General features: G+C 37.1%; 1 protein-coding gene across 13 annotated transcripts in view; it reads left to right on the top strand.

Moving 5' to 3' along the window:
- Window positions 1-20,478, top strand: part of PITPNM2 (phosphatidylinositol transfer protein membrane associated 2) — a 525,412-nt gene that overhangs the window by 471,299 nt on the left and 33,635 nt on the right. For 8 of the 13 annotated variants that reach the window (XM_073586075.1, XM_073586064.1, XM_073586063.1 and 5 more), the window contains 3 exons: window positions 7,218-7,367; window positions 15,345-15,509; window positions 18,102-18,305. The exons of 1 other annotated variant lie outside the window; for it this stretch is intronic. In XM_073586075.1, coding sequence (XP_073442176.1) covers window positions 7,218-7,367; window positions 15,345-15,509; window positions 18,102-18,305 — 519 coding nt within the window. The remainder of the gene's footprint in view (window positions 1-7,217; window positions 7,368-15,344; window positions 15,510-18,101; window positions 18,306-20,478) is intronic. 4 more of the 13 variants (XM_073586069.1, XM_073586070.1, XM_073586071.1 and 1 more) reach the window with 4 other exon arrangements.

The following is a 20,478-nucleotide window of genomic DNA, read 5'->3' as shown; positions in this document are numbered from 1 at the left end:
TCAGGGGCGCACCTGTTCCAGCAGGGATCAGGGCATACTCCACTCGGGAGGTGGGCGCCTGTTGAGCGCTTCGGCACCAGGTATTAGCAGAACAGGTTTGCAAGGCTGCAACCTGATCTAGTCTACATACATTTTCAAAGCACTACAATATCCATACTCAGGCTTCAGCAGATGCAAGTCTGGGCAGAAGGATTCTCCAGGCAGCGGTAGTGCACCTGTAGATAGTTGGTACTTATGGCTTAAACCGTTGGGTCAGTTTCCCACCCAGGGACTGCTTTATGATGTCCCACAGTCCTGTGTCCCCCAATGAGGCGAAGGAGAAATAGGGATTTTTGTGGTACTCACCGTAAAATCCTTTTCTCCGAGACACTCATTGGGGGACACAGCACCCACCCTGTTAGACTAATGTCTCTTTTTTACTTTCCTTTTTGATAAGTGGGTTTTCTTGACAAGTACCTGTATTAAAGTTGATTTTTTGTTCTCCTACTGCTTTTGCACTGAACTGGTTCACTTAGAGCCAGCGTGAGGGTGTATAGTGCAGAGGAGGAGCTAACTTTTTTCTGTTAACTTAGTGTCAGTCTCCTAACGGCAGTAGCAACACCACGGTCCTGTGTCCCCCCAATGAGCATCTCGGAGAAAAGGATTTTACGGTGAGTACCACAAAAATCCCTATTTGTGGGAAAAGGGGAAGTTCTGAGATTTTTTTGTAAATGTTGCAATTTTCAAACTTTTAATATATAAGCCCTTAAATCAGAGTAATATTACACAAAATAATTAATAAATAACATTTCCCACATGTCTTCTTTACATCAGCACAATTTTGAAAACATATTTTTTTTTTGATAGGAAGATAGAAGGGTTAAAAGTTGACTAGTGATTTCTCATTTTTCCAACAAAATTTACAAAACCATTTTTTTAGGGACAACATCACATTTGAAGTGACTTTGTGGAGTCTATATGACAAAAAATTACCCCAAAGTGACACCATTCTAAAAACTGCACCCCTCAAGGTGCTCAAAACCACATTCAGAAAGTTTATAAATCCTTGAGTTGCTTCACAGGAACTGATGCAATGTGCTAGGAAAAAATGAACATTTAATTAGACCCCAAAATTTGTTGTGCAATTTCTCCTGTGTAGGCCGGTACCCCATATGTGGGTGAAAACCACTGTTTGGGCACAAGACAGGGCTTGGAAGGGAAGGAGCACCTTTTGACTTTTTGAATGTAAAATTTGCTGGAATAATTAGCTGATGCCATGTCATGTTTGGAGAGCCCTTGATGTGCCTAAACAGTGGAAACAAGTGACATTATTTTGGAAACCACACCCCTCAAGGATTTTATACAGGGGTATAGTGAGGATTTTGAACCCACGGGTATGACACAGAGTTTGATAGCATTAAGTTGTCATATTGAATATGTCATTATTAGTGTTGAGTGTAAGTGCTCGCTACTCTATATTGCATCAGGTGCTCGGGTATGCACCGAATATCGTGGGTGCTTGAGTGTCATGATCAAGTCCTCACACCGCATATTTTGAGTACAGTTAGACACCCAAAAAAAAACATGCAGGGATCTGCGATGCTCTATGCATACCCGAGAACCCAATGCACTTGCGCTCAACACTAGCCGTTATATCGTCATTATTATTTTTTCATTTTAACTTTAAGAAAAAAAGCAATTCTAACCCCAAATGCAATGAATGGAAAACATTATAAAAAAAAAATTCTGTCATTTTTACCAAACAGGTGACAATGGGGGATTTTATTTACTATTTTTTTTTCTTTTTATCACTGTGATAGTGTCCATCACAGTGATCAAAAAGATACTGGGGGTTTTCGGGAGGGGGGGCATCATTTCTCTCTCCTCTGACATGTGTATCAAGTCAGAAGGCAGAGAAATTATTTTAACAGCGGGCACAGTTTGTTTGCTTTTTTATGATCGCCGTTATTAACTGTATAATGGTGATCATGTGATCGGGGACTGGAAAATCCTGGTCTTCAAGGTCTCAGCTACCCCCTTAGCTGAAACCCCAGAGATTTTCCGAATCTGAGGGGCACTACAGCTTTATTCCTGATCGCCGTTTTAAAACGGCAATGAGGGAATAAGGCCCCTTAACGGCTGCCGTTTTAATGCACATGAGCTGTCATTAAGGGGTTAAAACAATGTCCATGACTCAACATAAGCATTCTTCCTAACTGCAGATTGCTGAATTGTCAGTGTTGTAATGTGCACACTGTCAGGATTTTCCTCTATTTCCATCTCTAGTGAGTGGTCATGTGTCAATCTGACATTGAGAGAAGGTGAAGAGAAGCTAATCTACATGTGAGGGACAACTATCAGGATTTGGCAGTCTGAACTCACATAGAGTGACTGCAGAAATTTATGTTGAGCCCAGAAAACCCCTTTAACCTTTCATAGTAGAACTATAGTGGTATTAGAAAAATAATCTGTTTTCTCTGTGTTATCTCTTTATACATTATTGTACTGTTTTTTTTCTTACTATATATTTTTTCCCTTTATTTTATGCAGATATAATAAGGATGTTTAAATGCATGAGAGAGTGATATCAAAGTCAAATATACAGATGGCCAAAATTAAAAACGTGGACAAAATCACAGGGCAACCTTGATATTTAAAAAATAATGTCTACAGTTGAGGAAGTTTTTCCTTATCATCAAATATAACGATGAACCTTTTACTATGGAAACAAATTTAAAAGGGTTGTCATAAGAACAAAGTGCATTTTAATAGATCTTAGAATAAAATAAATACATAATCACAAATGGGGCAGTAGAAAGCATATGGCCTAATTTAAATATTTAATAATAATGGATAAGCCTTGAATTAACAAATAGCACAGGTAATAAAGTATGACGCCAACAAAGGTGACCCCAAACACAGTATGATATCCACACAGTGAGTTCCTCCACAGTACCCTCCACACGCATGGTATGATGACCCTACTGTACCCTCCTCAACCCACCCGGCAAAGTATGGTGACCCCAACAAAGTCTGATGCCCCAACAGTGATCCCCACATAGCCTTCCACACAGTATAATGGGCCCAACACAGTCCTCCATACAGTATAATGGGCCCCACATTAAAAAATATACGGTAAATATTTTAGTTGGTCATACCGGATCTTTAGCTGAACATATTCTATATAAATTATTCTTAGATGTGAGGGATAAATATTTCAAGAACTGCCTGAAAGCCATATGGATCAATGATTCAAACAATACATAAGGCAATTTAAAGTAGTGATTTGTATCATGTCTCATGTTTGTAAAGAACGATGTAGACACTTAGGACAGCTTTTTTGTTTTGTGCAAAGTAGAAGACAAGTTGCTAATTTTATTCTACAGTTTTACAGTCCTGGTACTTTTGACAGTTGCTTTCTTCCCATAAGAAATGTGTAAAATGGAAGTGTTTGTGGTGCATCTTCACTACACCCTATTCATTTTTTTTTTTTAAATAGTTGACAACCTGATGGCTTTGACACTATTGGTAGGCGAACAAGTTGCTGCCACACAAGCACAAATATTATTCTTTAGTATATTTTTTGAGGAACTTCAAAAAAAATAGTTTAGTGTTAAAATCAGTTAAGTACATGGTACACATATAAGAGGTGTAAAATGATAAAAACTATGGATCATGCTATTGATTAAGTACCTGTCAAAGACTTTAAATAGATGGCCTTCTCTCTGTTCTCTTAATGACGTACTAATAGGTCATAATTAGAATGGGTGCAATGGTTGCAGTTGCACCTCTGGGCATACAAGATTCAAGTTCCACCACTGCATACCATTGTCAAATAGGAATCAATATGAATTTGTACAAATAACATATTGTCACTGTATTCTGCAGTGCTTTATAAAAGTGCTTTATTGACGTGATAGGATGTCTTTAACATCTCTAGTTTTTGATAGTTGTGCTGGTAGCAGGTAGTATTTAACTATTTGATGTTGCCTCTTTAGTGCTTTTTCAAAGACTCGGTGTTTTGAATATTAAGGTGGTCTCAGACTCCTCATTGTTGTAAACACTATTATTTTCAGTATTAATAATAAATGGGTTGTCTTATTAAATGGGTAAAATGGTAAAGTGCTTGTAAATACAAACAACTTTGTTGTTTACCTCTTGCTTCTTTCTTAGCAACTGAGGGATTTTTAATTCTGCAGTGTACTGACGGTTGTCAAATTTAGGCAAGGAGCAAAATGTTTGACCTATATCTTGGAAGAGCTGGTGTGAAGCTTGCTGGATCCGGCAAATATCACAGGGACTGCTTCTTCAATGCTGCAGAGGGAATTATGATTGTTTGTATTATTTACTATTTTTTTGTTTATATTTTATTACCACTGTTGACCCTTGTTTGACTATGGGGGATCGTCTATGTTTTTATTATCATGCAGATTTTTCTTTTTTTTCAATCTGTAGAAAACACACTGCTAGCGCATATTGTGAAAACTATCAATCATTAGATGAGTAGACTTAGGCAAAAAAAACAAATAAAGGAGTGCACACAGGGTAAGTATTTATAACAAAGGAGAGCCACATAAATTAAGAGTGCTCACCTTGAGAAGTTGTGCTAGGTGAGCACAACTCCACTTGTTAAAACACAATGTAGCCTCTGTCTTGCATCCACAAATGAGCTTGCCAAAGAACTAAGCCAAGTGGTAACAGTAAAGTATCCAATTGTTTGTTGGGTAATTTACAATTAAACTCTCAAAGCATACCTGGTGCAAAAACAGCCCCACACCATGTTGTTACCACCTCCAAACTTCCGCACAATTTTACATCAGCACAATTTTGGAACTCAAATTTTTTTTTTTGTTAGGAAGTTATAAGGGTTAAAAGTTGACCAGCGAGTTTTCATTTTTTCATTGTCACGTACAGCTGACACCCGAACGCGATCGCCGCGGCGCTCAGCGTGAGGCCACACAATCGTGCCGCCGTACTAGTACTGCTCTGGGCACAAATGCACCTCCTGCAGAGCAGTACAGCAAAGGTCGCGAAGGGGTTAATCTCAAGTGAACATGCTTTTTGTTAAGCAATGGAATCTTGCATGGTGAGCGTGCATACAGGCCATGGAGGTTGAGTGCATTACTTATAGTTTTCTTTGAAACAATTGTACCTGCTGATTCCAGGTCTTTCTGTAGCTCTCCACAGGTGGTACTTGGATAACTCTTCTGATAATTCTTTTCACTCCTCTTTTGAAATCTTGCTGGGAGTACCTGGTCGTAGCCATTTTATGGTGAAAGGAGGTTCCTTCCATTTCCGTATTATGGCCCCAACAGTGCTTACTGGAACCTTCATTAGTTTAGAATTTCTTCTGTAACCAATGCCAATGTTTTGCAACAACAAGGTTGCAAAGTTCTCGAGACAGCTCACTGGTTTTAGCCATCATGAGATGTTTTTTGTGTGGCACCTTGATAATGAGACACCTTTTCATAGACCATCAGTTGAACCAGCTGATATTATTTTTCACAGGATTTCTTTCTAATTACTAATAGATTTCTGCCAGTGTCCTGTCTTTGCATGTATTTTTGCACCTCTCTTTCTTCATGTGTTCAATACTTTTTCCCTGTGTCATTTCTCATTATTACACCTAACTTATTTTATTGATATCTATGGTTTGATTTATTAGCCTGTGTGGATTAGATGGGTTGTTACTGACATCTGGTGAGAATTTCATGTCAATAGCACCTTTAGAAATATATTTACTTAGAAAATCGTTGACGTTTTCAATACTTATGTCACCCGCTGTACAAGAATAGTAAAATAGTGTTCTGCTCATCAATAACGAAGCATTTTTCTAATAGGCATTTATTTATATCCTGTTGTTTTTGGTCTACAGCTCTATGCCAACCTATTGATATCCATATTAATGGACAGCAATCAATTCTTATATAATCACATCTTGCAGTCATACTTTCCTAACTTTATGCTAACTTAACATTAGTAGATCAAAAAACAGAGAAATGTTGGAAGAAAACTTAACATCACAATCAGACTATACAGAGTTAATTTGTATAATACCTTGGATATGCATTAGAGCTATATAAACCGATCAATAGAACATTCTTTAGTAAGACCTTTTGCAAAGATACTTTATCATTTGCTTGCACTGGCATAAAAAAAAAGGTTCTGAAATAACTCAGTTCTTCCAAGACGACCCAGGCATACCTACAAGAATCTTTCCACCTTATAAAATCTTTCTTTTTGCGATCACTGTAATAATAGACACTCTTGAAGGACTTCTGTATAGTATGTTTGTTGAGTTGGATGGTTAGGCTATGAGCTCACTGAGTTTTTTGGAGTGGGTCAGCTCCCCAAAAAAATCTGAAAAATCGCTTTGAAAAAAACCCAGACGCACATAAAAGTCTCATCCTATTCATTTGCATTTAAAAAAAAAATCATTCTGTTCATGTGTTCAGTGGTTTTGTGCAATCAAAAGGCAGCAAAAAATACCGTTCAAAGGGTAAAAAACACCTATTCATGCCCGATTCAGTAAAATCTTCAGGAAAAGAAAAGCTCCTTAAAAATCTCCCAAAAAAGAGCTTTTTTTTTTTTTAAAGAGGTTATCCAGGACTTTGAGAAAAATTAGATTATGGGGCTAAATACTTAACATCAGGTGGTTTCTAACTTTTCTCCAACCCAAGGATGGCGTGTGTGAACACAACCCACCCCTTCTCTCTTCTGACTTTCTCTATTGGCGAAGAGTCGGGAAGCCCAATACGCAGTAGACGATGGGTTGGTTTCAGCACGTTCGGACAACTTTAATGTGTTTTGAGGCCTTAAGTAGTCAGAGAAAAAAGTTATAATGTAATCGATCAGATCTTGCAGCAATAATTGTTAGCTTTTTCATGGCTTCTACATAAAAGCATATTTGGTTCACATTGCACAGTATGAACAAGCTGGGAAAAAGTGAGAACAAAAACAAAGGGATAAAAACATTATATTTATTTAGCAAGTAATGATAATAATGTTATGTTACACAAAAGTTTACTTTAAGAGGGCTGATTATATAAATTGGAGGTGTTGCCATATATATATTCTTACTCAAAATATTAACTCTTTTCAGTTGTAATGTAATAAGGGGAATTTTTTTTTTTTTTTTCAAAAGTGTGTAGAATGTATGTTGTTTGTTACATTGTCTGGTTACATGTTTGTAGCGTTTTGTCTTGTTTTATTTTTGTTTCCCTCTCATCTTCATTCAGTCGAGGCTGTACAGAACAATCCCATCCTTCTCATGGAAGGCAGCCCAGCGGTTGCTCTCCAGCGTCAAGATGGCGTCATGGAAACCAGTATCCCTGTTCCTGTCCTAAGCTGCCAAGACACTTCCAGTAAATCTGCCACTTGTGCTGAGTGTGTGTATCATCCCCTCCTATTGTTTTTCTCCTCTGCACCATGGTTCTCTATTGAATGCTGTCTTAGCTGAAAGTTTCTCTGTCACTATGATTAGTATAAAAAGCTTTAACCATTAAGTAAAAATGGCTTTATTAATAACTCTGCCATAGTCAAAATAATTTGACAAACGCAGATTTCGCTGGTGTTAGCAGGATCGGAGATGTAAGTGCTGCTTATGTTTAAAAAGGGATTATCTTTATAAGACGTCTCTTTAAGTTGTCTGAACTTTACAGTTTATAAACATTAGTGATGAGCGAGTATACTCGTTGCTTGGGTTTTCCCGAGCATGCTCAGGTGTCCTCCGAGTATTTTGGCATGCTCGGAGATTTAGTTTGTGTCATCGTATCTGTATGATTTGCGACTGATGGACAGCCTGAATACATGTGAGGAATGCCTGTTTGTTAGGGAATTCCCATAAGTATTTAGCCTGTCTAGCAGTCGCAAAGCAGGCAGCTGCATCAACAAAAACTAAATCTCCGAGCATGCCAAAATACTCGGAGGACACCCGAGTATGCTCGGGAAAACCTGAGCAACGAGTATACTGGCTCATCACTAATAAACGTCTTATAGAGGACTTTTCACCAATTTGTGCATGTTATATTGGCCACATCATGGAATAGTGGCTACAGAGCTGAGTAAAATTAAGATTTTATTTTTTCGTTTTTCCTTTCCGTTGCGAAGATAATAGCTCGTAAAGTTTATCTTACAGTTGTTTTTTTTTATAGTTCACTTGGGTATTACAAGGGATTTATCTATAGGGTGTATACTTCTCCTACATTTCTCCTACATGAAGCTGACCAATTATAAGCAGGAGGCGTTATGCAGGTGAAAAAAAAGAACACGCCCTCATTTCTTATCTCTTTTCTTATCTCTGCAACTACTGTGTAGGGATGCAGAAAAGTTGAGTTATGTACCATTACAAACACTTCTCATCTCACAGATCTGTCAGCTCTTACCTTTCACTCACATTTCCTGCCATAAGATGAGATCTGGAAGTGTTTGTAATGATACAGAACTTAGATCTGCCGTATCTTTACACAGTAGCTGCAGAGACCAGTGAGTAGAGGATGGCATGTTATTTTTGTACCATGCAATGATGCCTGCTTATAATTGGTTAACCTAATGCAGCGTAAGATGCAAATCTCTGGTAACACGTAGTTGAACTATAACATAAATTATAGCCTAAGCTTTACAAGCTAATATCTCTGAAATGGAAAGGAGAAATTATCAAGTAAATACTACATTTGCTCTGCAGCCGCTTTTCCATGATGTGGCCAGATTAATATGCCCAATCTAGTTAAAGTTCCTTTTTAAGCCTCATTCATACTTGTGTGTATTAGCTCCATATTCTGTCTTTGTGGGTGTAGGTGCAGAATAACAATGGAAATATTCATGCCTCCAGTATTTTACATTGACATCTCACGTACATTGTGAAGCGTGTTACCACACTATAAGCCGCCATACTAGTAGTTTTCTGTGTCTCTTTTGGAATAGGTTGTGTCATATATCTCCTATGCAGAACATATTGATATATAATATATATATTACACAGTATGGTTCAAATATACGGTAAACACAAGTGTGAATGGGGCTGAAATCTGTAAACAAAAACTAATTGTGAAGTGCTGCTAAATATGTTGGCGCTATACAAATAAAATTCATATTCTGGTAAATGCTAATAATTTGAAGTTCTGAATGTAAAACAATTTAAATTATATCAAGAAACTGATATTATTTGTTGTTAAAGCTTTCAGATTAAGACACATCAATAAGGACATGTACATATTGTTTGTCATTTGTGACCTGCATAGGATTTTTTTACCTTTTATGCAGATTTAAAGCTGTGGATTTTTTTTAAATACCTAGTTTGTCAAAGTTATTTCTCAAACTGTATTAATTCAAGCCATTATGTGAATTCTACACTGCTCTCTACCTCCTGTTTTCCATTGTTCTGCTTTTTTGAATGCTACAACTAATAGGCTGGAATCACACTTACAGTTTTCTTTTTCTTTTTTTTCCACTTAACAGAAACGATGTCTAAAGGCTCCCTTAAATTAAATAATATTATTGGTTGCACAATTTTTTAACAAACATAATGTCGACACAGCCATTCACACTATTTCATATTGCAAGTTGAGTCGTACATCCTAGCCATATGTGTTAAAGAACCAATGGTCTTTTTGGGAATATTCATTAAAGAAAATATTTTTTTATCATACTTTCCAGAGAACAAAATCATTACTGTCTCCGTATCTGTATACACAACCCTACACCACCGCTTGTGTATACAGATTAAGAAGCAGTATCACTTACCATACTTCCTTTTCTGGACCCAGTGAACAATTGATCAATGGGTGTAATGACGGAACAGGTGCTGCTGGGTCCTAGGAGACCCAGTTAGCTGTGCAGACAAGAGGCTGGAACCCGGCAATAAAAAGTACAGTGTGTAAAATAAAAGAAAAAAACAAAAATAACAAAAATAAAATACAGTATATAAAAAATAAATAAAAGCAAACTGAAAAAAGATACCGCTGGCCTGAATCAATGCTTCTAGTCCCTCTCTCCTTTGAATAAATAAAAATATGTTCAATATATAAAAATAGAAAGGGAACGCAATTTAAAATGTTTTTAGAGGTCCTTTGTGGTCGTAAAAATGTATAAAAAATGAAACATTCACATTTCCTATTTTTCTGTACATTTTCTTCCTATATTAATAAATGAAAAAGGAATATAAAAATGACATAAAATTTAAGCTTAATGTATCACAAAAAAAGGAGGGACAAAAATTATTTGAATATGCAAACGAAAACATTTTTTAGAACCATTGAAAGCACATAAACATAAACAAAAAAACTGAAAAAATGCCTGTTCAGAATGGGTGGAAATGACACAGTCACAAAGTGGTTACATTTTTTTTATTTTTGTCTGGGGGTCTTTGGTCTTATTTCATCTTTTTTTTTCCTTATGGGATCTACTCTTTGCTTTGGCTCGGAAAACTGTCAATCATTGCTAGACTGTATGTGTGATTCCATTTTTCATAATTATTAATTGTGGATGCTTTGCATGAAAAATTAATATTGTCTTTACCTTCATGTAGGGCGCTGTATAGGGTATAAGAAACCATGAGATAATTGGCTGCGCTATGTCTAAATTACATAAAATTAACATTAGGCTCTCATGGTTTTATACCCAGGATTTTAAGTATGGTGCATTTATCCTTTAGAATTGTCTATTAATATCAATATTATTTTATGATTTCATAAACACCATTATTCTTTTTCTTTAAACTGTATGTTTATTACCATCATTTAGTACACTTTTATACCTTTTTATTATGTACGGTAACTCTGACATTCCATAACCTGTTGTCACTATGGTAAGGGTGGCATTACACTTGAATGTAAGATTGCTTTTCACTACAGTTTACAGTAATATCGATCTGTTAATTAGTAAGGATATTGTATAGATGTGAAACAATTTCTATTATGCTTATTGTTCGAGTAATATATAATATTCTTAAGGAATATTGGGGGAGCCTTATAATAGCTGGTACATAGGAAGTTGCAGATAACCTTTTCAACAGGGCGAAGGTAAAATGAGCACTGGAATCTGCTGGGAATGGGCAACTGTTTTAGTTTTCCTTTTGCGTTAGTTTTATTTAGTATCCTTTAAAATGTCTAAAATACTGTGTTTGTGTATTTTTGTTATCTTGGGAAAACTATTATAAATACATTTTTTACTTGACAATCCTTAAAGGGTACCTGTCACCTCTTACACCTCTTACACATAACTCCAGCAATCTGTGTATAACTCATGTGTTGATCCCTCAAAATACATTTTCTAAATCTCCTACACCATATGCTATTTGTCTGTGCTCAGTGTCTCCTCACTCCCAGAAACTGCTGCTCCTCCTGCTTTGATGGATGTGGATAACATCTGTCATGTTATACACCCAGTGCTAGCTAATATGGAGAAAACTTGGTGACAGGTTCCCTTTAAGTCTATTCGTTATGTGAAATAATTTCATGGTTAGATACAAGATAGTGATGATAGGTTATGAATGGGAGTTACAATCTTCTAGCAACATTTCTATTCATGATTGGTAACCTGTCACTGCCAGAAACTGTGTTTACCTGTAGAACTATTTGCAAAGAGCATGTAAAACATGCCTGATATGCTTATTGTTATAAAAGGATAGGGAAAATGAAGGGAGGTCAGCTCACCAGTCTCAGTTGCGATCCATAATCCTCCTGCGCACGGAGTCACCTTGATCAGGGGCGTTGACTGAAGCAAAATAAAGGATGGAATCTCCAGCGCTGGACTTCAGTTAAAAATTCATCATTTATTATAAATTCTTAAAATCGGACAGAAAAAAGTATGAATAAGGACATACAGGCAGATGGGGTCTCTGGTGGTCTCCAACCAACGCGTTTCGACCTAGAGGGTCTTACTCATGGTTCACACTAGACCAGTACTGACAACTACAAATAATACAAAGACTGGTAAATCACAGGTGTTGGACAAAAGAATTAATGAAAATAGGGAGTATCCCTACCAGTTAACTCTTGCAAAACACTCAGCCTAATGTGTAGCTGAAATGTACATTAACCCTTTTACCATTAGTAAATGAAATAATGTAAACAAAAACTTATCGGAAAAACAGAAAAAAATAAAAACTAATGAAAAGATATCATAAGAATATAATGAATGGCAAAAAAATGTAATTATAGGAAAAAAAAAACAAAAAACCCTACATTAATTAATATAATGTTAATAAACAAAGTAACAATCACAAAAATTATCAGAATAGCCAGAATTAAATAGGACTAAGTAAAATGTACAGAAGAAAATATCAATCTAATTGCAATATTAAATCAAGTCGTTTGTTCAGACCTAATGGTACTCTTGTATTTAATTTAAAAATCCAGAAGGATTCACGATTTAATAATTTTCTCCTGAAATCACCTCCTCTAGTAGATCTATAGACTTTCTCTATTGCTATAATTTTGAGACTATCAGTTTTACCTTCATGAACAGTTTTACAATGATAAGAAACTGCTGAGATATTATAATTGTTGCTAGTAGCTTCTGACAAATGTTTCCTAATTCTCTTTTTAAGAGGTCCTATTGTGCAGCCCACATATTGTAGGTTACAAAAAACGTATTCAATAACATATATTACTCCTTCTGAATTACAATTTATGTGAGACTGAATAGGGTATGATATGCCAGTAACACTAGAAGTAAATCTGCTGGTTTTAACCACATAATTGCAGACTTTACAGGGATGATGTCCACATTTGGAAAAGCCTTTATATGACAACCAAGTATTATTTTTAGTTCTCCTATTGCTGATAAAAAGACTGGGGGATAAGATATCGCTAAAGCAGGAGCTTTCCTGGCTATGTATCGTATCTGGGTATTGTCCAGAATTTGACCAAGTTTATTATCATTGTGTAAAATAGGTAAATATTTTTTGACAATGTCCGTTATCTTATTGAATTGTGGACTGTACATGGTAGAAAAACTAACTATAAGACGATCATGATTGTTGCAGGAGGCCCGTGTGCGATTCTTTTTCTTGTTACCAGTAGTTCCAGTGTGTACAAGGCTCAAAGGAGATTCATTCAGCAGGGTGTGTCTATCGATCCTGCTGACAATATTATCAGCTTTCCTTAGCATCCAATTAGCATATCCTCTGTCCTTAAGTCTAGAGAGGGTTTTATTTGATTCTTTGGCAAATGTTATAGGTGAGCTGCAATTTCTTTTTAACCTAATTAATTCTCCCACTGGAATGTTTTTAACCACGTGCTTGGGGTGACAAGAATAAGCTTGTAAAATCGAGTTTGTATCTGTGGGTTTTCTGAAAGGAAAAACGCAGACCTTTTGGCTGTCAGGGTTCACAGACAAAGTCACATCCAGATAATTGATTTTTAAATTAAATACAAGAGTACCATTAGGTCTGAACAAACGACTTGATTTAATATTGCAATTAGATTGATATTTTCTTCTGTACATTTTACTTAGTCCTATTTAATTCTGGCTATTCTGATATTTTTTGTGATTGTTACTTTGTTTATTAACATTATATTAATTAATGTAGGGGTTTTTTTTTGTTTTTGTTTTTTTTTTCCTATAATTACATTTTTTTGCCATTCATTATATTCTTATGATATCTTTTCATTAGTTTTTATTTTTTCCTGTTTTTCCGATAAGTTTTTGTTTACATTATTTCATTTACTAATGGTAAAAGGGTTAATGTATATTTCAGCTCCACATTAGGCTGAGTGTTTTGCAAGAGTTAACTGGTAGGGATACTCCCTATTTTCATTAATTCTTTTGTCCAACACCTGTGATTTACCAGTCTTTGTATTATTTGTAGTTGTCAGTACTGGTCTAGTGTGAACCATGAGTGAGACCCTCTAGGTCGAAACGCGTTGGTTGGAGACCACCAGAGACCCCATCTGCCTGTATGTCCTTATTCATACTTTTTTCTGTCCGATTTTAAGAATTTATAATAAATGATGAATTTTTAACTGAAGTCCAGCGCTGGAGATTCCATCCTTTATTTTGATATGCTTATTAGAGCAGCGGCTACAGGGAAAATGAAGTTCTATTTTTCCTGCAGCTGCTTCTTAGTATAGAATGAACTAGGCTGTAATCCCTCCCTGGCACATTGCTTGACCGCCTTCCCTACAGCTGTGTGTGCAGAGCAGGCTGTCAATCAATGTGTTGGCGAGTGATTACAGAGCGCTAACTAGTGATTGGTGACTGTAACGGCTCCCTACAACGCCCTTCATCTCTTGCAGCTGAATGGAGAATACAACTTAATTTTCTCCCTGTAGCCCCAATTCCAGTAAAGCAGCAATTCATGATTTAAATGCTATTTATCTGCAGACTATTTTATAGCTATAGGTGAATAGTGTTTCTGAGGCTGATCTATTCCCTTTAATCAAAATAATTCCTTTCCCCCCATACATTTAAAGAACTGACAGGCAATGTTTGAGAAATGTGCTGAGCTGCATATCAGACACAAGCAATGGAAAAAAGTGGTGCTGTTTCTTTGAGGAAGGGAGTCCTTTTTTCTAATTCGACATAATTGGGATTGAGGGGGATTATTAAAGTAGCTTCAAGCTTGATCTTTACTATGATGTGTATCATTGTCAAACAACATGTTCCATGGTAGAGTCATATGGATAACTGACAACACATATAATAGCCCATCAGTGTGCATCTCTAGCCCGAGGATAAAGATATTATTTTCCAAAACCTTTTCATTTTGAACATTTCAAAATTAGAGGTCAATGATGTTAAAGAATGTATTGTGGAAGAACTAAAAGACCATATGAAACCGATATAATCCCCTTATTTTTCAGTCTGAAGTAAGTTACCTCTAAGTTTCCTTTGTATTTTTTTAATTTCAGTCCTTCCTATGATATTCTCCCATTATTCCTTCTGAATGCATATGTAAATGCATACGTTTATATATGTATATATGTGTACATAGACAAGTCTGTGTGTGTGTCCATACAAATATATCATGTACATATATATGTATATAAATATGTCATTAGTTAAAGGCTTTGTGCTACATCAAATTATCATTTTTTTTTTTTTTTTTTTTTTTTAAATCCCAGCTTTGACGCAAATGTTATTTTTAGGCATTTGCATTTTCCCTTCCTGAAAGTTTTGGAATGAAATAAACTCCAGGTGTATATTTCATTTGCTTGTCTTCGTATGGGTTTGACAATTAATACATCATTTTTTTTATGTTTCTGAATGCTTTACAATGTTCACATCTGAGATGTTGCATCTTCATCCCTCCTAATGCCTTCTTGTTTTCTTGTCCTGTTTGGGTCTAGATTTTTAATTTTACTTTTGTTTTGTTTTGTTTGTTTTTCTCCTTGTTCTCCTGTTTTGTTTTTTCGGTTTCATAGCGGATGTTGTTCAGTTTCATGGTGCAGTCTTCGTGGAAAATGCCTCCCCTTCCTCCCCTATAACTGCTCCCCACTTCAGGGGGTACAGAAGAGCAAGTGAAATCAGCATTGCAAGTCAGGTTTCTGGAATGGCCGACAGTTACACGGCTTCAAACATAGCCAACAGTAAGTGCCTTGTTGCCTAACAAGTGTGATCTAATATTCCATAGCACTTGTAGCCCTGTAGATTATAAAACATAACTATTTTAATTGTTTCAGTAGTGGTATTAGAACGATCAGCCCTGTCCAGAAGAATATCATTGTAAAGTTACATTCTCAGAAAAATGATTTTCGTAGACAACCTAATAGGCAAAAGCCACTTATTACAAGACAGCAGAAATGCAATCCGTGCTGAGACACGAGAACTGTCAACATTTGGAGACTTTAATATTAATCTTCCCATTTGCTTTTATAAAATTTAATTAATAATTATATGAGGTGTCAGAGCATTGCAGCTGCTATATTCAAGTATCCAGTGACTTGACATTTAAAGGGAACCTGACAGCTGCCCTTGCCTCCACTCACCACCACCATGTATGTATAGCAGTCTTTCAATGCATTCTAATAAGCCCATTTTTCTGGCTCGGCAATTGCTGAATTAATATAAAATTAACTTAGAAGTTGCACTCGCGATATGCAAATTGGTGGTTGACTAGTTGGAGGTGTGTTGATTACACTGGACTAATCCTCCCTCTGATCATGTTAGCACTCCCCTGTAGGCATTTATAAGCTGGTGGAGATCTACATCATTGCCACCTCCCTAGGCATACCCAGTGCACCAAATAAACTGAGAATGTAAATCTGGCCTCATTAGGCATTCATAGTGAGAGAGAACATCGTGCATGTGCATGATATATGCCGGCGGTGCCGTCACTTTAAATATCTTGCCGATCTTGCCCACAGAGACGTGTTTTTATGATTAGGGGAAGGATTAGTCTGGGGTAATCAATGCCCACCTGACTAGTCAACAACTAGTTTTATTAGCACAAGCACCTCTTCAAACTTGGTTTTATATTAATTCAGTAGTCACTGAACTACAAAAAGGGGCTTGTTAGAAAAGGGAAAGGTTGCAATATGTACATGGTGTCAGTTTAGTGGGGCTAGGGCAGCTGTCAGGTTAACTTTAAGGAGCTGCAGATTACAATAACTGAACATGATGGGTGTATTCTTATTACAGGTGACCCAAGCAATTTCCTGCTTGGCATATATTGCGCTGGCATGCTTCTGCTATAACATGCATAATCTAGATGTTATTTATTAAACTCCAGCATTCTCCCTAAGCTGTAAAGTTGTGAGGGCTGCTTTGGGTATCTCTGATAGCTCAGCTCAGTGCATCAGCTTCCTTTTCTCTCCCTGCTAGTTGTGTTTGTTTTTTTTAAGAACAAACATATGCTTATCCATATGGTTGTAAGCATGCTCCTATATGTAGATTTATTTTCCCCACATACACTTTTATGTGGTTGTGACTGTCTTAATACTTTGCTTCTTAGAGATTCTTGCGAAGGCTGTAGTTATTGCATGTTATGAATGAATGTGCCAGTTTGCAGCATTGGTTTATGTCTTCAGACACTTTCTAATCAGCAACAATGTTCTCTTGTCCTGCATGAATCTATCCTCATATCCAGTTACATTGCATGCTGTAGATCTCATTGAAATAATTTTCCTGTGAAGTACTGTATTTGTACATCCATCTGCTCTGCACGCACCTTACCTAAAAGAATGTCAGAATGCATGATGTATCCTATGGAGATGGTTTTACTACGGGAAAGCTACCAGCACAGATTGGGTATTTGCTACTTTAATTACCATAAAATCCAACTTTCCGTGCCTTTTTATGTATATATCGAACTGAAAGTAGTTGCAAACCTTTATGGTGATTGTCTAAATTAAAATATAGTTTATAGCAACATTTTTTTAGACCAGCAATGTGAAATGTCTCCATAATCAAAGGCTTAGACTATAAGAAAATTAAAACTTAAATGCCTAGCAGTCTTTACTTTTGTATACACCCAAGTTAAAGAGATGTATTAAAGAAAGTAAATGGAGTCTGTAATATTGCTATATACTGTATATTAAAGAAATCATTAATGTGAAGCAGAAAATAAAAGTTTTGACCCATAGATTATTGACTGTGACCAGCTCCTAAACTCTTTGAATTGTTCTACTCATTTTTGTCACATTTAGTGCACAATAAATCTTCATAACGATAGGAAAGCCTCTTATCATAAAACATTCCTAATTCCAGTAGTGTCCTCTTCATCTGCTTTGGAAAAAAAAAATGCATTGAAAGAGTCCTTGTTTAAAAGATAACATCCAAACATGACTCCAATTATGGAAATTTATTTTGCAGTTTTAAAACATTGCTCTTACTCCAAAAGACCATAGGACTCAGTTTCTGCCGAAAGCTCCCACATAATTGGGCTCTGCTGGTCTTACCTGAAAGAACAGCTTGGAATCTGTTCGGGATTTTAAGAATACTTGTGGAATTATAAGGAACACATGCACTTTTGGCAACTTTTAATCTGTGAGATGAAAATATTTGAATTTGGTTCTCATGTCTTCCAGCAACTGCTACTGACATTTAACAAATCCTGTACAAAAAAAGGGAAAAGTGCACCCTAAATATTAAATGCACTTTTTGCTGGAAGACCTATTAATTGTGACGTGATTTTGCATGTTTTGTGGTGTTAATTGGTGTGTTTGCTTTGTTCCTTTTAGAATCAAAAAATCATCTTAACCATTCCAAAAAGCTAAGTCTTCTGTCACAGCTTGCCCTCCCTTACAAACCTAACACAAAAACAAGTTCCCCTACAAAACTTAATCAGTACCATACTGAGCAAAGTCATATAGGAAGAATGCTAGAGGTGGGGGATTGGAGGCACAGCACCAGCCCAGACATCCAAGGCTCGGACATCTCCAAAGGTATTGCAGATAGAGAGGATGTCGTACTGTTAACCCATCCACTAGCTAGAACTTTAGGATGTAACCCCTCTTCCCAGGCACATATAATCTGCATCTTTCCTTTCTATTAATTTATTGTCAGAATAGCTGGTACTAAGCAGTAAAAGCTAAGAAGTCTTCACACTTCTCTCAGGACTAACCTGCTGCTTACAGTTCACACCATTTTCTATGTCATGTTTATTTTAACATGCTGCCTTCATTCATTCTATCATAGGTTGTCAACATTTGTATCTGTCATTTACTTTTCTCTTTCTACAGAAAATCAAACAAGCCAACAAATGGTGTATATTCCCTCCTCAACATTGAAATTGCAACAGTAAGGATGAAAAGTTGTGCAATTCTGGAAATCACAGAATTTATAGACATGTAAACGATGTACCATAAATAGATTCGTTCTTGGAACTTAGTTTTCTCCTTTCCTTTGACTGACAAATTCCCCCACTTTTGCAGAGTGCTTAGAGAAATAATTGCGGAACTCATGCTTTTTAAATGTTTCTACGAAAAGCCGTTCCAGCACCTGAATAAAACTTTTACTTTCATTTATTGTCAATCACTTAAATACATAATACAGTGGCTCATATGGCCTGAACCACTGCACCATGTTTTTAAATGAGTAGCCATAAAAAATGACTTTTTACTGAGGTGCTGGAATGTCTTTCTTTGTATATGTTAATGAAATGGAAATTAGGAAAAAACATATTCAAAATATCTCTTTATTAATTTTTGAGTATGAGCGCCACTCGCTGAAATACCCACACTTACACGGGTTAGAATGCTTTCAGTGAGATTAGTAATGGTTGTCTGATGACTTGAGTATGAAAATCATCCAGATATAATACTGTTTGCAATTACTGACTAATAGCATTTCAGATGTGTTCAATGGGAGAAAGATCTGTAGAGGCTGAAGCCCATGGTAGAACTTTTAGGTTGCTTTCACGTTGTGTTCTGTGTCTCCTTCGGGGCATACGTCCAAAATCCCCCGCAAAACGGGGTCCGGACACATGCAACAACGGGGCCAGTGGTCTGTAATGGTGACGGCAGAACGAACGTGCGCTCTGCCGTGCACCATTTTCAGGAGTGCACGCCTACAGGAGTTGGACACTCAGACATAGTAGACTGCATCTGGGTGTCCACCTCCTGCAGGCATACACGCCTGGAAAAAGTGCACCGCAGAGCTCACGTATCCTTTGCCATCACTATTACAGTCTATTGTCCCTGTTGTCGCATGTGTCTGGACCCCGTTTTGTGGGGGATTTTGTACGTTGGCCCTGTTAACACATGTGTCCAGACCCCGTATTGCTGGGGATTTCGGACATATGACTCGATGGGAACACAAAACGCATTGTGGAGGCCATGCTGGCTGCTCACAGTAGCACAAGAAATATATGGCCTGGCATGTTCGTGTTACAAAATGGCTCCTGGAACACTTTGGAGTAAGACGAGGTTCACATTGCGTTACACAGCCGGTTCAACACATAGCGTTGACGAGCTGCGTTAATGCCATAGCATAACGCGACATGCGTTATGCTATACCGCTAGCGCTGATGATTCATCAGCACTAGCGGTGATGGAGCCTCAGACGCTGCAGCCTGCGTCCGAGGCTCCGTCACTGAATAACAGCACATCGCGAACGCGTGCCGCTTTATGGCATGCGTCGCGATGCGCCCGACGACGGGGCTGAATGGCAGCGTTAACGGACTGCGTTATACCGCAGTGTAACGCAGTCCGTCTAATGGACTGCTACAACGTAATGTGAACCCAGCCTAATGGCCATACCACTGGTTCCAGCACCAAATCAATGTAATGTCGAGATGTTAGTGTACCTGGAATGAAGACTAGAGAAGTCTGGCTATAGTATGTGATGCAAGCCCTTACAGAACAAATGTGACATTCCATTGTGAAGGCCTCCTCATGGAGTTGCCCACTGTGTCTCTAGATTTAAATCAGAGGTTGGAATGTTGCAGTGAAGACGGAAATGGAGGTCTATCTTGTTCAGCGAGTCCCGCTTTTGTGTTGGATCAAATGATAGCTGGATATTTGGTTTGGAGACCACGTGAGTAACTTCATGAAGAGACCTTCAAGATGGGAACGTCACACCGCTTCAACTCCCCAAGTTATAGTGTGGCGTGGCATA

This window comes from Dendrobates tinctorius, unplaced genomic scaffold (genome assembly GCF_039654945.1).
Source record: "Dendrobates tinctorius isolate UK_male_01 unplaced genomic scaffold, ASM3965494v1 ptg000090l, whole genome shotgun sequence".
NCBI classification, from domain to species: domain Eukaryota; kingdom Metazoa; phylum Chordata; class Amphibia; order Anura; family Dendrobatidae; genus Dendrobates; species Dendrobates tinctorius.
Note: the sequence above shows the minus strand (reverse complement) of the source record. Positions and strands in the feature narration are given on the sequence as shown.